At 40.9% G+C, this 21,623-nt stretch overlaps 1 protein-coding gene across 4 annotated transcripts in view; it reads left to right on the top strand.

The window, feature by feature from the left end:
* Positions 1–2,133: 2,133 nt before the first annotated feature.
* Positions 2,134–21,623, top strand: part of LGI1 (leucine rich glioma inactivated 1) — a 33,394-nt gene continuing 13,904 nt past the window's right edge. The window contains exons 1-4 of one of the 4 annotated variants that reach the window (XM_024739548.1): positions 2,168–2,634; positions 3,030–3,101; positions 20,675–20,746; positions 20,850–20,921. In XM_024739548.1, coding sequence (XP_024595316.1) covers positions 2,168–2,634; positions 3,030–3,101; positions 20,675–20,746; positions 20,850–20,921 — 683 coding nt within the window. Of the gene's footprint in view, positions 2,635–3,029; positions 3,102–20,674; positions 20,747–20,849; positions 20,922–21,623 lie in introns of all 4 variants that reach the window. The other 3 variants (XM_024739552.1, XM_024739550.1, XM_024739551.1) reach the window with 3 other exon arrangements.

The following is a 21,623-nucleotide window of genomic DNA, read 5'->3' as shown; positions in this document are numbered from 1 at the left end:
AATGCATTCTAAAATCATTACTTCTCTTAGACTTAGTTTTTTCTTTCCTTGTTTTGTAACAAAACACACACACACACACACACACACACACACACACACACCAACATATTTACAAGCCCCCCAAAACTGGTTTAACGATAATAACCTACTGGTCCTTTTGAAACACAAACCATATCCTATCGCTCTGCTGCCTAAAACTCTGCAGAGGCAACGTTGGTTCTCTGGGTGGCGGCCAGGCCTTTGCAAATGCTGCTCGCTCCACCTGGAATACTCCCGCCAACTCTCTCTGTCATTCCCCCTTAACTTGGAACTCAGCTGGATCATTGCTTCTCCAGGGAACTGTCCTTAACTTCCTTTATGATAGCTCTGAGGAGCTGTTTGGAGTTTCCTGGGATGAGCATGTCCTGATCACGGCACGCCTCCGCGCCCTGTGGCTGCTCATGAGGGCACGCTTGTTGTTCACGGTGCTGAGCAGGGCGCTGTCCAGGCACTGGATTCACCCAGAGGTCTCTCCCTTCATGGAGCCTGCAGTCTTCTGGGTAAACAGACAGCAATCAAATACGGGAATGACCATGACTGCCACCGCCCTCCTGTCGCAGAGCTTCCAGAGAAGTAAACGAGGGGCGAGGTCCCTACAAGAGGGAAAGGTTAGACCATCAACGCCTCAAGCTCCATGCAGGATGAGTTTATGTCATAATCACATATTTGCTTAAATAGTCCTTGTACTCCTTTCAGTCTAAGAAGCTGAGAGAAAAAGGACTGTGGACTGACATCACTGGCCAACGGTGCCAGCTTGAGGGATGGCCGCCTGTGGCGTGGTAAGAAGACCAAGCGTCTATTCCTCCATCCTAAGCATCTCCACGCCCACATAGATTATACCTCCCTGCTCCAAAGCCAGGGCCTCTTGTTTTTCTCTTGTTTAAATGAGTTTCCTTCTCTAAGGGTACATCCTCTTTCCCATGATGCAGGACAGTAACATAGCCTACCATTTGGATTTTTTAAAAATAAATTTATTTATCTATTTATTTAATTAGTTTTGGCTGCGTGGGGTCTTCGTTGCTGCACGTGGGCTTTCTCTAGTTGTGGCGAGTGGGGGCTACTCCTCGTTGCGGTGCGCGGGCTTCTCCTTGCGGTGGCTTCTCTTGTTGTGGAGCACGGGCTCTAGGCGCGCGGGCTCACTAGTTGTGGCACACGGGCTCAGTTGTTCTGCGGCACGTGCGATCTTCCCAGACCAGGGTTCAAACTGGTGTCCCCTGCGTTGGCAGGTGGATTCTTAACCACCGTGCCCCCAGGGAAGTCCCTACCATGTGGATTTAATGTTTGTAATATTTATGGAACATCTGCATTATCATGCCCATTTTACAGACAGGAGAACAGATCCAGAGGCACCATCAGCTAGTTCATGGCAGAACTGGACCCTAAAAAGCCAGGTCTCTGGCTCTTAGGTTGGCATTTTCCCCCACCGTATCTCAGCCTCCTGGGTTCAGCCAGACCTTTCTAGAGCCCTGGAAACCAAAGTTGGCTGCCTCCTGCTGGCAGGGAGTTCCTTCCAGGCTTCTGGTTCCAGCGCTGAAGAAAGGGGAGTGTGAGAGGTGAGGAGGGCGGGTTATACACAGAGGCAGTCAACGAACTGCTTCTATCTCCCTCCCTCACCATGGGAGGAGGGAATGGCTTACATATGGGGGGGGGAGGGGGCGGGGTGGATTATGAAAATCAATAATTTATGACAGTTAAGTGTCAGAAAAGTATTTACTCACATTCATTCCCTGAAAGTCACATTCTCCATGTGTTCTTGCTTGTCTTTCAGCGATGGCATCAGTCAGGTGGACTCAGCAAGAAATACCAAGGTTTTAGCCAAAAGCTGCGAAGGGAGAGAGTTTCATTTCACTTCCTATTTCCAGCCAGGGCTGGCTCCAAAGCTAGCTTTCCTTACTAGGTTGTTTGCCACATGAAAAGCAAATTCCCAAAGGTTTCTGAGATTGCTGAGATCCGATGCAAGATGACTGCTCCCACCCACCGGCCCACCCACCCACTAATAAGACATTATGCCATCCTATTTTTGGTAACAATTAAAGGGCTCCCGGTGCAAGCAGAAAGCTGTTTATTTTCTGTTACATCACTTCGCTTTGCCTTCGAAGGCTGGTCTGTGCTCAGTGTTTTCGTGGTGATGCAAGTCCGCTCTCTCCTCGAGCAGTTGGATCCCTCCCATCTCGCAGCACCTCACAGGTCTCTTCCCCGAGCAGTGCATCGCTGGAGCGAGGAGCAGCTCACGAATCAGCTGCAGGTCCCTGTTTTGAAAAGCAGAGAGACAGAGGCAGAGGAAAAGGGTGGACTCTTATGTGACCTGGTCTTAAAGCAAGACAATCACCATCTGAATTCCAGAAGCCCTGTTCATGTTTGGGGATATTTTTTCGACTGCATGGAATCAGAGAGAAGCCAAAGGATGGGAAATGCCTGCAACCCCCTGAAAAGAATTGCTTATTGCCTATGTCTCTTATCTGCGCTTTTGCTGACTGAGGGGAAGAAACCAGCGAAGCCAAAATGCCCTGCCGTGTGTACTTGTACCAAAGATAATGCTTTATGTGAGAATGCCAGATCCATTCCACGCACCGTTCCTCCTGACGTTATCTCATTGTAAGGCCCGTAAGCATTTTGGTATCTAATTTACAATTTAAAAATTCCAGCCGATGTATTTGGGGCTTTGTATGTATTGGTAGAAGGGCATGGGGAGAGATTCCTCTTGCACGCTTGGCCATTTGACAGGGCTAACATTTTGCTGCATTTAGAAATTTTGATTTTTATTAGCTGCTACAGAACATGCTTAGATATCTTCCACCCCTGAACATTATTATGAGAAACCTGTAGCAGATTCATCTCTCCTACTTCATCTGGGAAGGAACAGTATCGTATTTCATAAAAAATAGTGTCAAATAGTGACTGCTTTGCTAAACTGGATTAACATAAGGTTTGTTCTGTGTGTGTGTCTCTTTGTGTGTGTCTGTTTATTGTTTTGTTTTGTTTTCTTTCAGATCCTTTGTGAGATCTGGTTTTACTGAAATCTCAGAAGGGAGTTTTTTATTCACACCATCGCTGCAGCTCTTGTGAGAAATATTTATATCATGACTATTTTTAATATAGCATATATTTGGATAAACCCTCTAGTAAAACGATCTCAATATTAATTTTGTCAAATGTGATTATATTTCTGGAGAGGAAAGGAATATCAGTAAAGTGAGGTAGATGGGTTTGTTTGCGACTTGACACCAACGGTGCGGATTGATGCTTGCAATTGTAAATTTGCTAACCTGTAATGCTAGCTACTTTCATGGCTATTTATGAAGTTGTTGGAATGTTGCAACAATGATCTTCATTTCATTCCACCCTTTTACTTTCATTTTTGACTTGGGAACTTTGGTTATTTTACCCTGGAGTTTCTGAATTAGTCAATACAGAACCCAGCATAACATATGCGCTCAAGATGTTGTCCTCGGGGACCTGGGGCAGGCTGCTACTCTGTATGATTTACCATGTGGGGAAGAAAAATCTCAGTTCTTTCTAGGTAATTCCTTAAAATATTCATTCTCAAGTGACTGCTTTCTAATCTCATCTAATTTATAACTCATCCCCTTATAAGGAGGGAAAGAAAATATTAATATAGGATAGTGCAAAGGATTAGTCTTTGCTATGTGTTTTAAGTTAGCCATGAGGGAACCATATATTCAGTCTATGTCTGAAAATAGTCAAAAAATAATATTTGACTAAGAAATCAGATCTCTCCACAGTCATAATGTAACATGGATAATTTGTTCTGACGTGTAACGTTTGGCCATTGGAGTGTTAGTTCTTAGATCAGGACCACATACGGGGGCAAGAGGTCCCCCCCAACCCCGTTCTCAGGTGTCAGGCCACAGACTGGGTTGTAGTTACCGGTTCCAGGGGGGGAATCAGCCAAATGTCCATCAACTGAGCTGTAGTTATCTTAACTGCATGATCCTGGACCCAAGTTTTTTTGCTTGTTTTTGTTTTCTTGGCTTAATTGGCCATTTTGGCCGTTTGAGGTTTTATATACAGAGGCAAACAGCATGGATTTGAAATGTGAGAGACCTGTGTGTAAATCTCACCCTACCACTCCCTAGAAACTAAACGTGAAATTGTGTGCAAATAACTAACTCTCTCTGAACCTCAGTTTCCTCATCTGTAAAATGGAGGTGATGACACCTTGAAGAGTTATCAGAGATAAATAAGATTTAAGTAGATAAAATGCTTGGTATAGGATGTGACAAATGGTTACACATTTTATAAATGGTAGGGTTTTAACTTTTTACATAAAGCTAAAAGAGCTAAATAAAAAATCACTTAATCTATTGTTTCGTCTATATGAAATCCCCAAACTGGTTTGACTATTTCATTTCATAAACCTGATCAGGTGTTTTGACATTATGTAATAATGTTGGCTACTGTCCTTCTACTAGCTAGTGTCTTTGAATGATTAACAATTGAGCAGAATATTCCTAAGTGATTTATCTGTTTGACTGATGGCTAATAGTGTGATTAGGGGAAGTGTTAGTACATCAAACAAATTCAAAAAAGACAGTCTTTAGCACATAAAGGGGCAAAGTCTTCAGTGCTGGGATCCTTCCGTAGGATAAGAATTGCTTGTATGTGAGAAAGTGATCAGTTGTGCCTATGTTATTAATTGTTAAATACATAAACGGCTCATTTTAAAAGCATCCTTTTGTTGAGCTAAGGCACCTCTCTCTCCCCAGGAGAGTTAAATAGATCAGTCCTTAAAATTCGAGAAGTGTCAGTCGACACATACTACTCAAATGCCAACACTGGATGGGCATTAGCTGTGACACAGAAAGCCTGGATCAATCAACCTCAACAGTTAGCACCTCTCCACTTTGTGTTTCTGCTGGGTGGATCCGGCCTCAGCAAACACAGATGCTGGACAATGTTATAGAAATAGTTACCGGCTGCCGCAGGGTAATGTGATTACACGTATTTAGAATCACAGAGGAAAGCCAAGGAACTGGTTTTTAAATAGCCCACACGGAGTGTGTGTGCCATGCCCCTGCGTTCCATGCTCTGAGTTCCTATGGAACATTCCAGCCCTTATTTCTAAAAGCAGTTCAGTTTTCAGAAATAACAAAAGGGCGAGTAATTCTTGCCCTGGATGTCCTTACTTAACTCACACTGGCTAACCTCAACATGGCAGATCTGTGCCCGTGCTGATCTTATGCAAAATTGTCCAGGGTCAAAGTTTGTCTCTGATCTCCAGGATCCTGTTTCCTAAAGATTTTGCTCCCCATTCTTCCTGTCCAGTGTTCTCTGTTTCCTCCTGTCGTCGGGAAAGGGTCTAATAAGCGCATTTTCACTGAGGAGAAAATAAATGAAAAGGCTCCAAGTATGAATAGTGCCATAATCATAACAGTGGTGGGAATGCATGGCTCACAGACAGAAAGAGTTTTTCTGTAGGACAGGGCCATCCACTGCCCTGAAAACCCCACACTGGAACATGAAGACCCAGGGGTCTTATTTGCCTTTGCATGACTTTTGCCATCAGACCAGACCTGGATCACACCAACCATTGCTTGGGGTTTGCAATGAATTCTAATGGTATTCGTGACCGCGGATTACCAAACTGACCTGTCATATCCTGTGAAGGGAGAAACTTCAGAATCGATTCTGCTTGATTGATGTACAAAGGCAGTTGGTTTCTTGCTAAGTGGTGGAAAAGAGAAAAGAAATGACCCATTCATGTCGCCCACCCTAACAATCTGATAATTTCATTATGGCCCCAAATGCTTTTTCAGACCTTCTGCAGAAGGCATGATGAGAAGTACTTTTTGAAATGTCAGCCTGGGGTACTGAGGGAAACAGACGTAGTGCCTCCTTAAGTTACATATAATGTTTTGGGGGAAAAGATCCTGGTAGGCCTTGGCTGGCAATGTGTATTGGAGAACAAGAAAAACAAAAGCCCACACTCTGTAGAGAGGAAGAATAAAATTATCCAATAAAAATTCATCAGATTAGTTATACAATCCTATTTTTTTTTAAAAACACCTATGGTTTTAAACAACAGCAACAAAACCTTTCCCAAGCAAATGTAATTTCATTCATGTTTCCATAGGCCTGCTGTGAAACATAACCAGTGGGAATGATTATTCATTCTAGTCTGTTTTTAGTGATAGGAGCGAGTGGTACTTGTAGCGAAGGCAATTTACAGAAATGTGTTTTCACACAGAACAGTCCTGTTCTTCTCAACCACAGACTAAAATCCCCACTGATGTAGGCTCATTACAGAAGTAAACTTTAAATTTAAGAGCATAAAATGTGGCCACATTGCCATTTGTTGATAAAATTTTTCATAAACTAAAGCTATCCAACTCTAAAGAGAGTTCTATTTGCAGGGAGTAAATTACAGGCTTAGGTTAGTATCTTTATATAAGAATTTGGTGTAACCAGAAAAAATGCTATTTATTCCAGTGAGATTTGATCTTGTCTGAAGCAACAGAATTGATCCCTCTGGGGAAAAAATATCATCATTTCTTTTATTAATCCACAATCAATACATAAATATATAGCCCATAAGAAATCAAAAACTAAAAAGCAGAAAAGCAAACAGCATGAACATGATAAATCATAAGTCCATCCTTACTAAGATTTTATCATTCAGTTCTTCAAAATATGATTTGTCCAGGGAAAAATATCCATAGCCTCTCTCACCTTTACAGCGATGAGCCTCTTTTTCTATTCCTCCTTATATGACAAATGTAAGAAACATTTAGCAATCTTTAGTGACAACTCAAGCCAAACCTATCAGCTAAGAGGGCTTCTGGAGGAATTATTGGCTGGTTATGGATGAGCATGTTTTGGTTTGTGCCCAGCTGATGGCCCACAAGGGACCAAAACGTAAAAGTTTCAATCACCTAGGCTGTTTTGTCTACAATCTGCCCGATGACCCATAGCTCTGATTTTTAACTTCTTAATTAATTAATTGTTGTGACTGTATGTGCACACAGCCCTGTACAACAAATGTTTTCTCTGAAAGTGTATTTCATTCTCTCAATTATTCAAGCAAGAAACTTAGGAGTTACCTCTCCCTCATGTCCACTTTCAACAGGAAACAGCATGAGAATCTGCCATCTCCTCTTCACCCCAGGACCATGGCCCTAACTGAGGCTGCAATCACTGTTCCACAGGCTGCTGGGGAGCTTCTGCACTGGTCCCCCTGATTCCGGTCCCTATTCTCCCCACCTCCATCAGTGTTACCTTCTTGAAGCAGATCTCATCATGTCACCCTCATGCTTGGAAGCCTTTAGTGGTTCCCTAGAAACAGAGAAACATCTGAACACCTGAGTTGGTATTAATAGAATTTGGCTATTTGTCTAGGGTCATCTCTCGCAGTATTGATCGCACACACACATACACATACACAGACACCCACACACTGTAAGATCCATCCATACCAGCCTGAAGTACCTCTATTTTCTCAAGCTCTGTAGATTTTACTGATGTCTATAGTTCTTTCTGTCATTTTTAGAGCTAACTGTGCTTGTGTCTGCCCTTGTTTCTCACGGAGGATTCTCAATAGCCACGGTCCTAGAAAAGAGCCTGGATGTTATAAGCTTACTATATGTTTGTTGAATTCAGTTCATATTTTTATAGATTTTATACTAGAGATTCCTGTTCTCCTATCAGTAGGTAGTCTCGGTCATGTACCTGCTCTTTTGTATGTTTTGTATACACAATCAGATTTCATGTGAATTAATAGTGTGGACGTCTGGAAAGTGGGCTGAACCAAAAAAAAAACCATGAAGAGATATTTGTTCATGACATGATGTCAGACTTCTTCAACAGATATTTCCAGTGTACTGGAACTTAAAAGGCAAAGCATCCAATATCTTTCTTTAGACCCACCTGCTGAATCCCTTTTGTTTCACTCTGATTTCCTCTAGGTCTTTGACAAGTACAAAATCATATTTGCCACTCAGGTTCTCTCCCAGGTTTGACTAGCCTCTCTCCTGTGAAGGTTCAAAGTCCCCCTTCATCCAGTCTGACAGGACATCCAAAGAAAACTGTTGGTTAAGCATTATTAAGATGAAGAGCAAATTTATGAACACAAAGACCGTATCATAAGGCAGCCATGATAAGCTCTCTCATTTTGTTCAAAATGATATTCAGTTGATTGGTGAGGATGGTGACTCTTGCCCATTGTTGAGCCTATGGCTGATATAGGCTACAAAATGATCACAGGGCATTACAATGACAGCTGTGATGTCAAAATGGCTAACCCTGGTGAACTGGCAATGTGGCAAGTAGCAAAGAAGACAGGTTTTCTGGTCAAATAGACATGGGTTCAAATCCTCACTGTGCTGCTTCCTAGTTCTGTGATTCGGGGCAAGTTTAACCAAGCCTCATTATCTGCATCTACAAAGTGGGCAATAACCATAGTACCTGTTACACAGGATTATAGTCAGGATTCAATGAAACAGTACACGTAAAGCACTTAGCACGGCTCCTGTAACTCAATAAACATTAGCTTTCATTACAGTTCTGAAAATCACTTTAATTTGAACGACCTTAACATCAGATTAGCATCTGATTGTATAGTTTGGGTTTGCCTACAGTGCTAGCTTTAAAATTTTATTGTTCTACGCATAGGTCTCCATCAGAAGCTGCTAAGAAATCTTTCTTCAAATACTTCTCACAAGGAACATGAACTATTTACCTTTCTGAGAATGGGAGGGGAAAAGAGAAGCAGAACCCTTTCACTCTTCCTCATGAAAAAACAACTGGAACTGTATTTTGTAAACATGTTAAGTTTTGTTAAAAATAATTAACACTGGCCAGTCTTCAGATGCGTAGTTTTGTGGTAAGATGGAAAGAAGCCTGAAGTAGAAGTCAGGAGACTTGGGTTTGAAATCCAGTTCAGACAGTAACGGGCTGTGTGACCAAGTATCCCTGGGCCTCAGATTTTATATGTAGAAAATATCAGAGATAGATTAAATTATGGTTCTCAAACTCAAATGCCCAATGGGGGCTGGGGCGATAAGGTAAATGAAGGAAACAGTTGGGTATAAGACAGTAGGGAGTGGTAGTGACTGGGGTAAACCAGACAAGACATGTCTTACCTAAAAATGACATCTTCAGTTTAAACTGATTATTGCTGACCACACATGAATATGCGGTCTTACTTTTTAAATTTTCAGGGGAAGGCAGAAATCTGGAGGCAGATTTCTGAAACAGGAGACCAAACAAAACATATGTAATTGGCATTTTGAGACCTTCATGTTCAATTAACTAAGGTCTCTTTCTGCTTAATAATTCTATTGTATTCTATTCTATTCTACAAACAGAGTACTGTTTGTAGGATAGAATACATAATATAGAAAATGGCCTTGTTAAAGAAAAGGACAAAATTTATTGTATCAATTCTAACAAACCAGTAAATTAGATTGTTAAATGAAAGAGCCTCATTCTATGGAATTGACTATTATAAAGTTATTATTAGAATAATAATGTAGCTTGGGAATAATAATTTCCCAAGCAGGTCCACTGGGACTTTACCAGGACCTCCCATGATGGCTGATGGTAAAACAATGTGTCAATATCCCTCCCATGGGGCAAGGACTGGAAAGGAATTGTTGAGCCCATTTACATGGCAGGATGACAGGTGTTTGCCTGTGTAAATTGTGATTAAAAAACAATGAGCCTTTAAAAAATAAACAGACTAGAATTTATATGCACAAGTAATTCCTGACTTGCAGAGAATTCCTTACAGGAGATCAGAGATTCTTCCTAACTTTGCTTCTATAGCTAAACATTTCTAGATCTTTGAGAATTGTCTTCACTGCCAGTTTACAAGTCATACAATAAAACCAGGCAAAGTTTTGTTAGGGGACATTTGTCATTTTTGTATTGCCTGATGCCAAGCACTGTTTGTGTCTCATTTTTTATTTCATCATCACAATAACCCTGTGAGGAAGTGTGATTATGTCCATTTTGCAGATGAAGCACTGAATCCTAGACGGGTTAGGTAACCTCGGCAATGTCACACCCCTCATAAGTCGCAGAGCCGGAGTGTAAACCCACATCCTCACTTTTAACTACTTCTCGCTGCTTCCTCTTGAACATGAATAACTGGGCTTAACTTTGCATAACTTTGTTCCCCAAATCGAATCGCCTCTCAAAGGGTCAACCTTTGCCATTAGTGAGGATATGCAGGGGATGTGTCCTCATTCCTGGAGACAATTGTTGACAAGCCCTTTGAAAGAGTGGCCCGCTGCAAGAACATTGAGTTTCCCTAGGGTTCAACTCTCTTTGTATGTGTAAACTCTGGTCTCCTTCCTTTGAAAGAGAGAGAGAGTGAAGAAAAGAGCAAATGGAAAGGGACTTATATACTTTAAAGTTATAGCTTAGACCAATGTTTTCTAAACTCGTGTCCTATAGAACAGTCGTCCTGGAAAAAAAGAAGAGTTCTGTGCTCAAATAAATTTGAGAAACCACTCATTCTATCCCTGCTTGGCTACTCACAATGCACCTTGGCTTAGAAAAGTCTCTGGAATTATTTTATGTTGTTTTCCTTTTCTTAACCTACAACAGGATATTGGGAATCTATGCCTTCGCTGTTTGCTTTATTTATTTATTTATTTTTAAAGAGCTTCTTTTTATTTTATTTTTATTTTTTTTTGTAATACGCGGGCCTCTCACTGTTGTGGCCTCTCCCGTTGCGGAGCACAGGCTCCGGACGCGCAGGCTCAGTGGCCATGGCTCACAGGCCCAGCCGCTCCGCAGCATGTGGGATCTTCCCGGACTGGGGCACTAACCCATGTCCCCTGCATCGGCAGGCGGACTCTCAACCACTGCACCACCAGGGAAGCCCTATTTTATTTTTTATTATTTTTATTATTTATTCATTTATTTATTTATTTATGGCTGTGTTGGGTCTTCATTGCTGTGCACGGGCTTTCTCTAGTTGTGGCAAGCGGGGGCTACTCTTCGCTGCGGTGTGGGGCTTCTCATTGTAGTGGCTTCTCTTGTTGCGGAGCACGGGCTCTATGTGTGCGGGCTTCAGTAGTTGTGGCACACCGGCTCAGTAGTTGTGGCTCTCGGGCTCTAGAGAGCAGGCTCAGTAGTTGTGGCACACGGGCTTAGTTGATCCGCGGCATGTGGGATCTTCCTGGACCAGAGTTCGAACCCATGTCCCCTGCATTGGCAGGCAGATTCTTAACCACTGCGCCACCAGGGAAGTCCCTTGCTTTATTTATTAGCTTAATTATTTATACCTCAGCTTGTTCTAGAGAGGCTTGCTAACAGAGCTTGGGTGGGTAGAAAGAATCCTGTCTTAAAGGATCCATTAAACCATCTATCTCCATATAAGGAGTGACTCACTGCCAGGCTCTCTACCTAGTCAAGCAGCGTGGCACACTCTGCTTCTTTGGGGACCTCCCAGTGGAGCTCCATCTTTCAGAGGAAGTAGATTATCACTTGCAGCCCATTCAATAGGAAAAAACCCTTGAGCTTAAATTTACACTCTCACTATTTTTGTTTTGGGAGGATTCCCTCACAGCTATTTCCCAAATGGCTAATCCAGCATTTCCCTGGGTATACACCCTGTATGTAAAACTCAATGATAAAAGGGTCCCATTGTCAATAAGATTGGGGAGCTGCATATTTAAATCCCTTTTGAAGAGTCTCAATTTACTTAAGGATAGAAAGATTCGTGTAATTAGGAACCCCGAGTAACTTCATTTACCCACTTTCCCCAAATTTATTTGTCTGTTTTTTTCTGTTGTTGTTCATGTAAAACCTCTCAACCCTGTAAAGGCCTTGTGTTCCAGGGGCTACACTCGGGGAACTACTGGGCAAGGCTTTCCTAGATTTGTAGCAGATACTGAACAGATCTGATAGGACTAAAAAGAGGAAGCACGGTCTTTGTATTTTAAATGGAGACTATAAAACCTACATGACAGTGTTCATTGGAGGATTAAAATGAGTTAATAGATGGCAATCTGATAAAGATGAGGCTTGGCATAGAATAGGTTTTAAATAAAATTTAAGTCCCTCCTCCTTTGTTTTTTAGGAGCAGGGAAATACAGACTGAATTTACAAACAACATCGGAAGGGTGGGCTGTTGACTAGTTATGCCAATGTCTATAAAGGAAAAGTTTTGACTATCCTGGGAGGAGAGGTAATGAACTATAAAACCAAAGGGGTGGGTCCATGCTCAAGCCTTTGCTAGTGTGCATGCCAAGAACATTCCCCAGGGAATCCCTGCAAATCTAAAATCTACATTCTAAACCTGGCGCTGCTGCTGACAAAAGATGTGGCCTTGAATAAGTCACTTAATTCTGCAGGCCTCAGTTTCCTCACCTGAGGAATTGAATGGTATATCTCTCTAGGGTGCCCCCCCTCAGACTTATGAGAGCAAAAGTAAGGTTACTCTCCATCAATCCAGGTCAAAGAGGTGGTGGTCTACTTAAGGATCAGCTGAATTACACTGAAAATGTTTTCCAAGGATGAAAGTCAAAAAGAACTGTGACATAATGCGCTCATATGTGATGTTTCCCATTTTAATGCTTTCCTATCTTAAGAGCATATTTTAAAATATTCAGATGTAAATTATTCACGTGGCACATGCACTTAGAATGTGTGCATTTAACTAAAGTTAATCATCAGCCTATTATTATTTCATTCAACCAGTCCTATTCTTTTGGATAAAGGAGAATATTAGTAACAGCTCGCAGGTCTGAATCATTTAAGCAGAGGCAGCTCTAAACAAGTTGGCCAGCCCCTCCAGCTACGCCCTCGAATCTTCCAACAACTGTAACCCATGCATCTTGCTCTCTCATTTACATATATATGCACATATGCACACACAGGCACACATATGTACTTGGAAGTATGTTTACGCAACACTGCCCACGGCTGCCTAATTCCCTGGACAACGCTCATAACAGCTCTCTTAGGTAGGTGACAATCTCACTGGACCTCAGTTTCCCACTCTATATAACTAAGGTCCTTCACTAGAGCTAAAAGCTCTTCCAGCTCTGATATTTTATGTCTATGCTCTTTGCTGAGCGATTCCTTGGCAGAAGCATTGGAGACATGCTCTTATACATTATCTCATAGAATTCTTAGAATCTTCCAGGAAATCTTTTTGTTATTATCATTCCTATTTTAACAGATGTTGAAATAGGTTTACCTCCTTGATGTACCATATACATACTAAGTGGCAGCCACAGACTTAGAAACCAGATTCTCTATTCTATGTCTAATCAGTGCCATCTCTAAGTGACAGCCCAATGCTGGCTGCCCACTCTTCTTCATCCAGAGTAGCCCTTACTGAGGGGGGTGGTTTATGGGAAAGCCCCCTAAATCATCCCCCCCCCCCCACAGTTGCAAGAATCTGCTTTGGGCTGGAAGATAAAATGCAGACCACTTGTGGAACAATGACAATTCTGATGGCAGTTAAGATGTCATGGGTGACTAGAGAGAGTCTGAAGAAGTGTCATTAGAGCCAGGGGGCCCTGATGTGACCAGATGAGCAGTCTGGTTTGAGACAAGGGGAGATTTTCCCAGCAGGGTTACTCCTCCCATTCAGCCATCTGCAGACCTGCCTCCCCACTATGCCCCACTCCTCATGTAGAGGCCATGCCTACTCTTCCATGAATGAAGCCTGCAGCGCTACAAGCCTGACGCATACATCTTTCAAGCTAGTTTAGGCCCCTCATTTGACAACATAGAGAGGAGAAGTGATGTGCTCAAGGCCACACAGAGGATTTATGGCCAAGTGGGAATGAAGACCCAGGCTTTGCAATTCCCTCTGCAGCATGCTCCTTCCCTGGTCCCTAGAAGAGGTGAGAAGCCAGGGCAAGAAACCGCCTCAGCAGCCCATCAGCCTTGGAATCGACACATGTCCCTCCTGCCCAGTTATTTTAGTCTTGTGGACCCCCAGCTGGATGTTGGGCAGCCTTAGTCTTGACCTTCTAATGTAGCTAGATCCTCATTCTGTGATCCTCTGCTTCTTCCTTTACTTCTCTGTTGCTGATCCCAGCACTTGAGCTCCATGCCAACCCTATCACACACTTCTCTACCCCTTTTGAATTAAGTGCTGCTGGTCCTAGCTTTTCAACTAGGAACCTCCTAATAACCTTTCAGCCTTGGTGTTAATTTATTGCTTATGGAGAGGTGCGACCCACTCCTACAGACAGTTGAAAATAGGTAGTCAGAAGGAAGAACTGGAGCTCAGGGTTAGCAGACATTTTACAGATCTCATCCTCTGGTCTCAGTGCAATATTAATTTTAAATTATGAAAGCTTTAAAAAAAAACTATCATCAACAGGAAATTTTAAGAATATTATTCTAAATATTTGTTGAAATCAAATATGCAATTTTAAGAGATTACATTTAAAACTTACTGGATGCTTTACGTAGAGGTAAAGTTATTTCTAAATATTGATACTTTCATTTTAAATCAGAAAGAATAAAAACATTTGAAAAAAAACAAAAAAACATATGAATTGAGCATGAAACAATACATATTCTAAGGAGCTCAAGAGAAAATAAATAATAAACAGAAAAAAAATAAATTAGGAAGCAGTGGGAATAAGTAAATCCAAGATTTCATTTTTGGAAAAACCCAATAAAATCGCAGACATTTGAAGGAAGTAATATGTACTCGCAAGTGGCGGGGCAGGGGAGGGCATTAATTATTCAACAACAGGCTTTGGCAAATTTGGGTAAATATCTAGGCAGGAATCAAGGCAATGTCTCACCTCACATCATAGATAAAAGTAAGTCCCAAATAAATTAGAGTCAAAAAAAAAAAAAAGCTTAAGGAGGGAGGTTTAGGTAATATTTCATTAATATCAAGGTAGGAAAAAACATTTTAAGAATTACAGCAAAGAAAGAATATATAATAGAAGTTGATATATTTTGTTAAAATGTAAAACGTCTATATGTTAAAAATCATGATTCAAAAGGCAAATCATAATCAGTAGAGAAAAACTCAGCATCAAATAAGAAAGGAAAAGAATAGGTAATATCCTTAGTAAATAAAAGGTACTTAGAAAGCAACAAAAATGGTCAAAGGACATGATTTCATAGAAGAAGAAACAAAAATGATAATACTAAATGTCAGTAAGGATGTGGTAAAAACAGGCGTTTTTATATTCAGAATTGAACATGTAATTTGATACAAGTTAGTAATAAACTAGAGACATACAAACCATATACAATCCAATAATGCTACTTTAAAAAATCTATCCTAAGTCTATTCTAAGGAAAGAATTAGAAATATGGAAAAATACTTGCATGAGAGGGTGGTTATGGTAGTGTTTATAATAGTGAAAATTGGAATCAACAATAAAAAAGTTAAATCCCGATATCTCCATCATACAAAACTTACTCATCTGTTAAAATTATATATTGAAAATGTATTGTCCTGAGAAATTATTCTTGAAAAAATAAGTACATGAAAAGGAGGACACAGAACAATATAAAAATTATTATTCCAATTTTATAAATCTATACATGTATATATCATATATTTATTATATATACACATATTCACATCTTTAGGTAGTATGACTACAGTGATCTTTATTTTCTTCTTTAAGCTTTTCTTTATTTTCCAGAATTTCTACACTGAGCATATAGCGTCCTTAAGCAGAATACACCGAACCGCATTCAGATTTTTAAAATTCTTGACTTGAAAAAAATACAAGTTGACATGATCTTAATGTGACTTTAAGGCTGCTAACTTTGAGTAATTAATTCCTTTAAAAAAGGAATTTTGATTTAATTCTATTTCTTAAATCTGCATAAGCTGAGTAGTGTTATTATGGTTGTCTACCAGAATGTGGATGTTGTATCACTACGTGATCCGGGTCCTATACTGACAGACCACCCAGTGCGTGGAAAGGGCAGTAGACCAGGAGTCTTGGGCCTCATGACCTTGGTCAAAGCTTTTAACTATTCCTCTAGGCCTCAGTTTCCTCCTGCCAAACAGCTATTAACACCTACTCTACCACTTTCACAGAGTTGGTTCAAAGACCAAATAAGACAATGCAGCAGGAGTCTATGAAATACAGGCTATTATGGAGGCAACAATCATCATTTAAAGAATGAGCTATTGCCTGCAGGGTATTGACAGTTGATATGTATGGTCTTAAATGTCTTTCTTGATAAGGAAATACACACTCCCTCGGTTGCAGAGGAAGAAACTCCTCCCCACACCTCCTACACTCCGTTGTTTTCGTACTGCACTCATGAGACTGATGGCTAAGAGACCTAAGGGCACAGCCCTTGGGGGGAGGGTACAGAAAGGACAAGGTGCATCCCTGTGTCCACCTCCACCAAAATTCTAGGGAACAGTGCCTGCCTTTTTCCCTCTCTAAGAATAGAGGAAGTGGCAGAGACCTCAAATGTTCCCACAGGATCAGGGGCAGACGGCAAACTCTACATTATCTCTGCACCAACCTACTGGATGGCCACTTGGCAAGTGTATGGATAGAGATCTCTGATTTGCAGCTCAGGGTAACCAGTTCATTCAGACAGTACACTCATCCCCACCCACCCCTCCATGTGCTACTTTTGTGAGGGCAGTTGTCAAATCTGAGTCATATTATTGTGGACTCCTGCTGCCTGTAGTTATGGAGACGGGACAATCCACAGCACCTCTGTGTACCAGAGCAACTATTCCAGCCACACTTGCCGCAAGGAGCACAGGCCCCCTCGGTCACCACAGGTAAAGGAAGGCTATTGTGGCTGACAAGAAAGTTTACCATATGCAGCCCTGGTTGTGTGTAAGAGACACCTGGGGAGCTTTTAAATCTCTCATGCCCAGGCCACACCCCAGGTATAGAATTTAACCAGAATCCCTGAGGGCGAGAACCCGGTGTCAGTATTCTTAAAGCTCCCCAGGTGATTCCAAGTGCAACTAAGATTGAGAAGCACAGGTGTAGGATCTAACACAGATCTGGGCATCTCCCTGCTCCAGCCTTCACACACACTGCCCTTTGTGAGGTCTCCTCTGCATTCCACTCTCTTCTGAGTGTGCCTTGCACAGTCTGCCTGCCATGGCATGAGTTAGCATGCCATGCCTAACTCAACCCTAAGTCCTCTTTTCTCCTTCAGCTCCTCTGCTGGCTGGTTCCATCTGTTTGTGATTCCAAATCCCCAAGAAGGGGTTCATCTTTAGCCCAACTCACCTTTTTGAACCAGACTAGCTGGGCCATGGGATGCTGACTGACCTCAGGACCAGCTACTCTGGATGAAGAACGGAGTCCTTCTTGGTCTCATAACTTCTGAAAGGGGACAGAGGTCATGAGGTATAAAACCTGGCCACCCTGGTCTGCCCCAGATCTGTTTTGTGTGAAGATGGGGTGGGGTGACAGAGTTTCCCTTAACAGGGACTTTGGGATTCTTTAACACCTCTGGCTCAATAACAAATCATGATACTGAAATCAAACATTTATAAAGGAACCCATACGAATTAAAGATTGGCATTTTACCCCCTTTATAGCACAGGACCTTTTTAAGTTTTTTTAAGTATATATAGGATAATAAAATGGATAGCCTGCTCAACTATTTTTAGAATGTATGTATAAATTTACAAATCTTTGTCCATGGAATCCTTGTCCAAAGAAAATTACAATTGAATTTAGAATCTAGATATTAGAATATCTAGATATTAGAATCTAGATATTAGAATTTAGATACTCATTATTATCTTAGCCAGAGGGATTTGTTTTAGCTTTTATAAGAAAACTTTTTATTGAAATATAATTTACGTAAAGAAAAGTGTGCATATCCTAAGCGTACATCTTGATAGTTTAAATTAAGACTTAATTTATTTTGGAGCAGTTTTAGGTTCACAGCAAAATTGAAGAGAAGGCACAGAGATTTCCCACAGACCCACTACCGTGACACGTGCATAGCCTCCCCCATCACCAGCCTCCTCCACCAAGGTGGTATGTTTGTTACAACTGATGAACTTACTTGATCGCCCAGAGTCCATAGTCTACATTAGGGTTCAGTCTTGGTGCTGTACATCCTATGGCAAATGTACAGTGACATGTATCCATCATTATGGTAGCATACAGAGTATTTGCACTGCCCTAAAAATCCTCTATGCTCTGCCTATTCATCACTCCCACCCCTGCCATGATTTTTTATAAAGTTAACACCCTTATAACCAGCACCCAGGTCAAGAAACCAAACATTATCATTACCCTAAAGACTCCCTTTGTGCCCCCTTCCCGTTACCACTCACCTTCGAGGGTAAACCCTATCTTGACTTCTGCCAGCATAGATTAGTTTTGCTGGGTTTTGTTCTTTATATAAGTGCAATCATGTGGGAATTACTTTATTGCATTCTGGCTTCTTTCCCTGGACTTAGGTTTGTGAGACTCACCCATATTCTTGCGTGTTGTTGTAGTCTTAGCCAGAGGTTTTGATCCTTACGAGCTAGTTCAGCAAACACAATTCAGCCAGGAAATATGCTCAGGGCTGAGGACACAAAAGTCAACAAAGATAAGCCCCTGCTGTAAGGAACATTCAATCTAGTAATGATCAGAATTTAATGTAAAGTAAATCCCTCTTTATTTAACAAATGTTTATTCAGTGTCCACTATGGGACAGGCACTATTACAGGTGCTAGGGATAAGCAATGAACAAGCAGATAAAAATTCTAGTGGAAACCCTGTTTTAGTTCCCTGACATGTGCGGGCTAATTCTGCCCACTAATATCTATATCCTACCCTGTTATGCATATGATTCAACATAAGAAGAACTAGTGTTAGAAGCCATTTCTTCCAGTGACTTGGAGTGTGATTTTGAAGTCACTGGTCCAACCACGGGACAGTTTGCAAACCAGTGAGCATGGGAGGTATTTCTCTGTATCTATTTCTGCCTTATTTCACTCTCTCCATCCTTGATGCTGCTTATACAGAATGAAATGAAAATCTGGAACCCAAGGAAGACTTTGGATGGTAGCTTACCTTGGAGTAAGGCTGTGTAATCCTCTTGTTTCCCAGAACCATGAAGTAAGAAGAGACAATTGCCAAAGTTGCGACTGAAATCATGAAACTTTGAATTTGTTTGAATAACTATGGGCATCTAATACGTATGACTATTCGATAGTGTTGACTCTTCAGGGTCTAGTGAATCACTTGAGTATAAAGCTACGTATGATGTTGGAAGGAGGAGGGATAGAAGAGAATCCAACATCATTCCAGGAATGATAGCTTAGGAAGAAATGCAAGAGATCATCTGGTTTTGTTTGTGTTTTCCCCCATTTTTACAGAAATTTTCAAGCATATATAAAAGTAGGGATAATAGTAAAATTCACTCCCATGGACCCAGCCTCCAATTTCAGAAATTACCACCTCATGCTCAGTTCATCTCTAACCCACTGCTACCCCCTCCTCTCAATATTCTGAAGGAATCCCAGATGTCAAATAAGTTATTCACAACTGTTTAGAAAGTGACATCTCCTAGTTTTAATCCCCTTAGTTAACAGGCTCAGAGAGGGTAAGTCACTAAGTTGGTTAGTGGCAGTTATTTTTAACCCCTACACCTCAAAAATAAAAGTCAAAAAGTTTACTAACAGAGAATATTGGACTTTACATAGTACAATTAAACAGTATGTATGAGACATGAGTTGTCAAACTATGTCAAACTTCTGGTCTGTCCCATGACCACGGTCACATTTTAGACTCTAAGTACAAGTGAAATATGAGGTTCTCCCATATGAAAACCTTAACATGTAGACTAAATGTCACTTGAACTCATTATAAATTTGTCATCAGTACATGAAAAATTTATTTTCAGTTTTTATCAACACTTTATCTAATGAATTCCATAAACTAATACTCATTCTAAAAAAATAACTTTGTATTATTTGACCTATAATCACCTCTGTTAAGCCTCCCATTCAGAAAAAGAAAATTCTTCGGGAAATTCAACAGGATGTGGGGACGGCTGGTTGATGTTCCTTTTCATCAGTTATTTTGAAACCAAATCCCTGTGGATTTTGAAATTGCAAATAAATTTGTCCAAGTAAAAGTATTCCTTTTCAACTATGTAGTAATAAAATGGGTCTGAGACTCTTCCTAAGCCTCATGGTTTCCCATCTTCAGCCTGTTCTCTTTTCAAAGTAGGAGGTTAGTTGATTTTTATTAAGCCAGTGTCAGTGGCTTATCTACTATGAGATATCACAGCATAACTGGACATGGAGCTAGTTTTCTAGGTTTCCCAGGCTTGAAACCATGACACCATTATTTGGCCTGGTCAGAATGTTCCAGAAGTTTCTAGAACAAGAGGGCGAGCTTCTGCTAGTGTCTTTGCATGGAAACCTGCAACATGTTGATTTGGCTGTCGACTGCCATACTTGCCCTATTGTATCTCAAAATGTTACCCAGGGCATGTGACATCCATCCCTGTGAGGAGTGGGGCACAAGGCACCCCTCAATGAGCATTTGATGAGATAATTGACGGTTAAAAAAAAAAGCTGCAAAAATTACCTGAATAAGTAACACTGTAGAAGGCAGACATCCAGACATTTTTCCATGCACAACTCCCACTCGTTTCTCTGAGAGATAAAAGCAGCAAAGATTGACAATCTGTCAGTTTAACCGTTTCATTGTGAACTTTTTCTGGGCAGGTTATTCACATCGAACTCATTTGATGTGATCAGTGATGATGCTTTTATTGGTCTCCCACATCTAGAGTATTTGTAAGTAAAATAATCTTTTTTTTTTTTTTTAACATAATGATTCAGTACAAGGGCTCTGAGGTTCCTACAGCTGTCTGACCCAAAATATTATAACCTATTGCAGATTCATAGAAAACAACAACATCAAGTCCATTTCAAGACATACTTTCCGGGGACTAAAGTCTTTAATTCACCTGTAAGTATGAATGTTGCTATTACTTTTTAAACTTGCCAGTGGGCAATGCAACTTGATAACCTGTGGTTAAAGCACCCACTTTGTGGGTATCCATGAAAATTTAAGAAAGCCAAATGATTTCTCTACATGCACATTTGCTTTCTCTCCCTGACATCAGCCAGTGTGTGTCCAGGAAACCAGTTACTATTAATACTAGCCCAAACCAGCAATAATTAGGAAAACAATCTACTGCAGGGAAATTGTGTGACTGAAATAACGTTTGTAATTATCTACATCATTACTCACTTCATGAATTGACTATATAGCTTAATTTGATATTCTGTGTTCCTCTTTCTGTACAATCCCTGACTTCATATACATTTAAACATATACTGGAACCACAGGCCATGTCTGCACAGCACCTGAACAACTTTTTTATAAGAGAAATATTTATTCAATGGATGATTAGAGCTACATCAGCTGTTCTTAACGGGACAATTTTACCTCCCAGGGAACATTCACCAATATCTAGAGACATGTTTGATTGTCACAACTAGAGGATGCAACTGGGATTTAGTGGGTAGAGGGCAGCAATGCTGCTAAACATCCTGCAATGCACAGGACAGCCTCACAACAAAGAATTATCCAGCCTAAAAGGGCACAGTCCTGAGGCTGGGAAATCCTGAGTAACAGGAACCAAATAACTCTTTCCCCTTACCCTCC

This window comes from Neophocaena asiaeorientalis, unplaced genomic scaffold (assembly GCF_003031525.2).
Source record: "Neophocaena asiaeorientalis asiaeorientalis breed wild unplaced genomic scaffold, Neophocaena_asiaeorientalis_V1.1 scaffold597, whole genome shotgun sequence".
Lineage (NCBI taxonomy): Eukaryota > Metazoa > Chordata > Mammalia > Artiodactyla > Phocoenidae > Neophocaena > Neophocaena asiaeorientalis.
Note: the sequence above shows the minus strand (reverse complement) of the source record. Positions and strands in the feature narration are given on the sequence as shown.